This window comes from Scatophagus argus, chromosome 11 (assembly GCF_020382885.2).
Source record: "Scatophagus argus isolate fScaArg1 chromosome 11, fScaArg1.pri, whole genome shotgun sequence".
NCBI classification, from domain to species: domain Eukaryota; kingdom Metazoa; phylum Chordata; class Actinopteri; family Scatophagidae; genus Scatophagus; species Scatophagus argus.
The window spans coordinates 23,166,069-23,172,071 of NC_058503.1; the positions used below are offsets into that span (position 1 = coordinate 23,166,069).

The window sequence follows — 6,003 nt, forward strand, 5'->3', positions numbered from 1 at the left end:
ATTAAAGCCGCTTTGTAGCCGCAGGCCGGCAGCGTGGACACCAGAGTCCAGAGCTGCGCACACACACACACACACACACACACACACACACACACACACACTCGTACAGTCCTGTGTAATTGGTAGGGAAATGTTAATTTGTCTAATTGTTTTGAAATTTGCATCACACTCTGTGATTTCACACACATGCACACACTTCGCTTTTATGATGCAATTATGCGTGCGTGCAGTGGAAAGTGAAGAATAAATGATGTGCGTGCTCCTATTGGACGGCCGCAGAGGCCCCCTTGTCTTCCCCTGCAGATCTGAGGCCAGCAGCAGAGGACAGGTACAGGCAGAGATCCAGGCCGCCTGTCACAACATTTACCTTTGAATTTGACAAATTGATCTCAGCGTTCTGTTCCCCTGCATTTTGCTTCTGCTTGTTTTTGAAGAACTCCTCTCTGGACGGGATCCAGGGCCATTAGAGAAGAGGCCGAGCCTTCCTGTGTGAAGGCCCGGATGACAGATGACCTCCAGGCTGCAGGAAATAGCCGGTTTCATCAGGAAGATGCTCACTCGATAAGTAATTTGGTCCAAAATAATTACAGTTTACCATCCGAGACGCTGCGACCAGCTCCAGTGTGGAAACCCACCTGTCCCCCCGTCTACCTGTCTGTCCGTCTACCTGTCTGTCTACCTGTCCGTCTGTCCGGCTGAACTGTAGCAGCAGACTTTGGATCAGTTTGTGCAGGAGGTGCTGCTGAGGTTTCTCAGTGTGACGCATTCACTCACTTTCTCACGTCGCTGTGTGTAGTTAAAGTGTGTGTTCACACGAGTGAAGGCAGTAAATCCATGTGATCAGATGGGATCACATTTACTGTTTACACACACACACACACACACACACGCATGCGCGCGCGTCCGGTTTGGCTCGAATTGACAGAAGAATCATCTGAAATCAGTTTAAATGATGAGCACAGTTTGTGTTTGTGTCGTCTCATTTCTGTTCGCGCGCTCTCGTGTCAATTCATGCGTGATTTTGTGGATTCAAACGCGTTCAAATCACCGCGAGATGAAGTCGTGATTTAACGAAGTTCATTTAAAAATCCAAAGCAACACGTTGGACTGAATTTTCAGCACGTGATCATCGGTCATCACACCGTAACGTGTGTCCAAAGCGGCACTTCAGGCTCACGGCGCGCGGGCCGGCGGGCCGGCAGGCGGAGTCTGCGCCGACAGAACATCCGGGGAAGCTGAGGAGCTGCGGGCCGCGCGCTGACTCCGCTTATCGGGACTGTTTTTGGGTGGATAACCGAGCTTCAGCGGGTTGGAGCAAACGGAAGGTGGAAACACATCAGAAAGGGTGTAGCCGCGCGTTTCTTCCTTTCTTTCTTTCTTTCTTCCTCTCTTTCTCTCTCTCTCTCTCTCTCTCTCCTTTGGTTTGGCAGGCAGCTGATGAAATGAGTGAACACGGAGACGAGGAGCCAATTTCATGCTCCGCATCGCCCTGAACAGCCGATAGCGCCGAGCCGACAGCACCGGAGGATGTGGAGCCGCTTGTCCCACTCACTCGAACCAATGAGCTGCGGCCTCCCGGCGCGCGCGCACTCACACACACACTCCGCCATTTATTAATTGAATATCCGGTGTCGACCACCAGAATAAACGGGTCAGTGTGTTTCCGTGGGATTTTTTTCCAATAAAAAATTGTTTATTTGGAAACATGGTTTAAATGTACATAATAACCCCCCCCCCACCACACACACACACACACACACACCTCCACCCTCCATCACACAGCTCACACATGTCTCTGAATGTCTCATAGTCTGATGTTTGTGTCTGCAGGACAGCATGAAGGCGACACCACAGGAAAAGACGCGTTTGTGTTTGGAGCTGCGGCGATCCTGCAGGTCCCACACACACTCACACACTCTCACACACACTCTCACACACTCACACACACTCTCACACATTCACACACTCTCACACACTGTGAGCGTGTAGGGTCGCCGGACACACCGCGGCTCAGAAGCACCTGAACGTCACAGGAACACCACAGACCTTCAGGATCACTGAGGCCAGAATCCACTTTTCCTCCTAAAGATTTATTTTATTTAATTTATTTTTTTCCCACAGTTTATCCCTCTCCAATTTATTTTATTGGTTTATTATTTTAGCCTAAATGTCCTCTACGTGACGGGGAGGAGGAGGAGGTCACACAATCATTTTATTTACCGAATTTATTTGTTGCCTAAAAATATCTATATAAGTTAAATTATTTTATATTTTAAAATAAAACTGAAATCCGCTAAAATTCAGCTGACATGGCCGCCGCTGCCCCCATAACAATAATAATAATTATTATTATTGCCATGTAACTTATTAAACAAGCAGAACATCTGCAGCTGGAAACACCTTAAGGCGTGAAATGATTTCCTGCATAAACAGCTTTGTTGGTTTGATGTCACCGCTTTGCATTTGGCTCTTTTTCAATGTGTTTCATGTTTACTGGCAGCGTGTGCCAGTAATTATTATTATTATTATTATTATTATTATTATTATTATTATTATTATTGTTGTTGTTGTTGTTGTTGTTGTTGTTGTGTGTCTCTGATGTTCCTGTGACTTTCCTGAGCGGCTGTGTGTGTGTGTGTGTGTGTGTGTGTGAGAAACGTCCTGCTGGTTCATCACAGCTCAGGTTGGTCCAGAAAAACAGTCGAAAGTCTGGTGAAGCCACCGGCCGTTTGGATCGTGTTTGTGGCCGTCCAGAACCAAAGGGAGGCGAGGCTGTGGCAGAGGAGCAGGTGGAGCAGGTGGAGCAGGGGGTGGAGGTGGAGGAGGTGGTAGGGGGGTCCGGTTCACGGTAATAAACTGACGGGGGTGTTTCTCTTGTCCTTGTCGTCTCTCAAAGTGTCCAGGCTCTGTTTCCGATAAAATCTTTGGTTTGGACGCGGCAGTCGGTCCCGCAGTCTGCAGTCCGAGGAGGAGGAGGAGGTGAAGAAGAGCTGCCCTCCCCGTCCTCATCATTAAATTAGCTGTGCTGTATTTACAGAGTGTGTGTGAGTGCGTGTGTGTGTGTGTGTGTGTCCTCAGTCGCTGTCCTCCTTGTCCTCCTGGATGGTGGTCGTGGAATGGTTGTACAGTCCCTGCGCCATCAGCTGCAGCGCCAGCCCGTTCTTGAAGCCGCTGGCCTTTTTGATCTTGGCCCGCTTGTTCTGGAACCAGATCTTGATCTGGGACTCGTTCAGGTTGAGCTCCTGGGCCAGGGACTGGCGCCGCTGCTCCGTGATGTAGCGGTTCACCTGGAACTCCGTCTTGAGTCTCTGCAGCTGCTCTGCCGTGAAGGCCGTGCGGGGCCGCTTGTCCTCTTTGCCGCTTTTGGACTTTTTCAGTTTCCGGGTCCTTGGGCCTGCAGTGGGGACGAAAGGACAGCGGAAGTATGAATATTCAGCCGATAGTCAATACAAAGGAACACAAACAATATTTGACGAAAGAATCAGAGCAGATCTTCGCAGTCAAAGTGATCAGCTCTGACTGTAACATTGTTCCTCTGGTGGTTATTACAGTGACGGTATGACGTTCACGACTTCTCCATGTTTTCTGTTTCTACGCATCAACATAAACTCCAACATCCTGCTTTGTCCGCAGGCAGCAAACAATATTAAAAACAACAACAAGAACAACAATAATAATAATAATAATAATAATAATAGACAGATGACTTTATTAATCCCGGAGCGGAATGATAATAATGATAATAACGATAATTTAGTCACGGCCCGCTCAGTCTCTCCTTATTGTGACTGCATGGATGAAAACAGCAGCCTGAACACACACACACTCACACACTCACACACACACACACACACACACACTCACACACACACACTCACACACACTCTGATTCATACCTGCAGAAAGGAAATAAATGTGGAGGTTCAATGAAATTAAAAGTTAAGTGGACAAAGAGGAACCTGAAGCCTCCCGCAGGTGTGACACACCTGGACTGGCGGTTTGTTTGGACACTGAAATATTTTCTGAACAAACTGCGCGCACATTAAACGAACTTAAACAGAAAAAGACGCGAACCGAAATGAACAGAAAGTCAAACAGGCGGCGGATGAATTCAAAATGTCTGACTGCGTGCGGGCCGTTTGCTACACACACACACACACACTCACACACACTCACACACACACACACACACACACACTCGATGTTCACATAAAAACCTAAAAGCCCGCTCCCAAAATTCCCAAACTAAAACAAAGAAAATGTGGTTTCAGTTTCACATTCCGTGTTTTGTTTTGTTGTTATTTATGACTTAATGATCAGCTGACGCTGAGTCCGCGTTGTTGTTGTTGTTGTTTTCATTTGGTCAAACCGTCAAATCCAAATGACAAAATTATTATAAAATTTAAACGCATTTCCGAGTTGGAATTAAATTCTTTTTTATTTTCTAAATTCATTTTTTACTTCCATCCTTATTTTACACGTGATTGGTGGAAGTTTGTAAAGTGAATTTAAATACTGAGTCTATGAACCCAAACAAAATTTTTTTATTATATTTATTGTCATCATTTATCTTTTTTCACCCACATGTTTGTGTGAGCAGGATTCACTTTTAGTTTGTCTTTGAAAGATAAATAAAATTGGGTCAAATCTGAGAAAAAATATTTTCTGAAAACATTTAATTTTTGGGGGGGAAAAAAATGAAACAAAAAAATTGTTCATTGAATGAAATTTTCCACACAATAAGATAAATTAATATTTTGTTTCCATTAAATTTATTTTGGCCTTTTTTGTGTGTGACAGGAGAGGAAATTTTGAAGGTGGAATTATCACCATTTCTATTATCATTATCGTTATTATTATTATTGTTCTTGTTCTTGTTGTTGTTGCTATTATTTTACGGATGATTTGTATATTCCTATTGTTGTTGTTACAGTTTTGCTTATTGATTGTTGTTCTTCCTTGTGTTTGCAGCCGCTGCGCGCTCGGCTTGTTGTCTTCATGAAGCTTTGCTCTTACCAGATGAGGGCCTGTCCGAGTAGCGCGTGCAGTAGACCCACGCGGGCCACAGCAGCGGTTGGCTCTCCGGTGTGGCGGCCCCGCTGCCGTTCAGCACCACCAGCGAGGTGGACGTGTTGTCCCCGGACCCGCCGCCGGTCCGCTCCTCGGCCTTCACGCCGCCGCCGCCGCCGCCGCCGCCGGAAGGGACGGCGGCCGCTGCGGCGCCTCCGCCGCCGCTGCTGCTGCTTTTTTTGGGACTCGCCAAAGAGGCGGAGGAGGCGGAGGACGAAGTGCTGTCAGTGCTGCAGTTGGAGTCCTGGCACGGCGTCCCGGGAAGGCTCGGCCTGCTGACCGCCGGGTGGACGCGCTCCCGGCCGGAGGTCTGCGCCCTCTCCCGCGGGCCCAGGCCGAGCTCCTTCTTACAGCCGAAGTCCGGCCGCAAAATGTTGTCGATGAAAAAGTTGGTGGTTCTGTGGGCCTGCTGGGCGACCTGCAGGGGCAGTATGGGCGGCGAGGGCAGGCTGGGGGACGGGGAGACGCTCTCGCCCTCGCTGCTGTCCGTGCTGTTCACATCCCGCTGCTCCTCCATCGCTGCTTCTCTGAAGAACGTGGCTGCTGCTCTCTTAGTCCACTTCCACTCTGTGGGCCTGCGTTTGTATCCACAATATGCCGACTGGAAGCACTAAAACATAGTTGCTGTCGCTCCGGAAAACTGCTGGCTGCTGGAGTTACTCGCAAAGTGTGGACATCCTGGCTGCGTAAAGGCGCTCCGGCGCGTCATGGTCGGTGAGTGACTCTGACTGTCTGAGGCTGCTGCTGCGCGCTGCTCTCACACACCCGCAGCTTTTCACGGCCGTGTGACAGTCGGATGTTCACAAAGTCCTCACATCACATTACCATGCGCACACACGCCAACCGGAGGCGCACGAAGAGCATCCAGAGCGCAGCGAGCCAATCACAGGCCGGGACACTTTTGGACATGGGGTGACGATGTCCAATAATGTC

The 6,003-nt window shown here is 48.5% G+C and overlaps 1 protein-coding gene across 1 annotated transcript; it reads right to left on the minus strand.

Moving 5' to 3' along the window:
• Window positions 1-2,860: 2,860 nt before the first annotated feature.
• On the minus strand, window positions 2,861-5,619 carry LOC124067171 (homeobox protein engrailed-1-B-like). Its single transcript, XM_046404314.1, has 2 exons — window positions 5,017-5,619; window positions 2,861-3,394 (listed from the first exon to the last, which is right to left on the minus strand). Exons 1-2 carry the CDS (start codon window positions 5,585-5,587, stop codon window positions 3,075-3,077), a joined length of 891 nt encoding a protein of 296 aa, XP_046260270.1. The 5' UTR covers window positions 5,588-5,619; the 3' UTR covers window positions 2,861-3,074.
• Window positions 5,620-6,003: the final 384 nt, after the last annotated feature.

Excerpts from the sequence above, each read along its gene's own strand:
- LOC124067171 (XM_046404314.1), bottom strand. The coding sequence starts at position 5,587 with ATGGAGGAGCAGCGGGATGTGAACAGCACGGACAGCAGCGAGGGCGAG. Across the intron at positions 3,395-5,016 it reads CTCGGACAGGCCCTCATCTG|GCCCAAGGACCCGGAAACTG; the intron begins GTAAGAGCAAAG and ends TCCCCACTGCAG.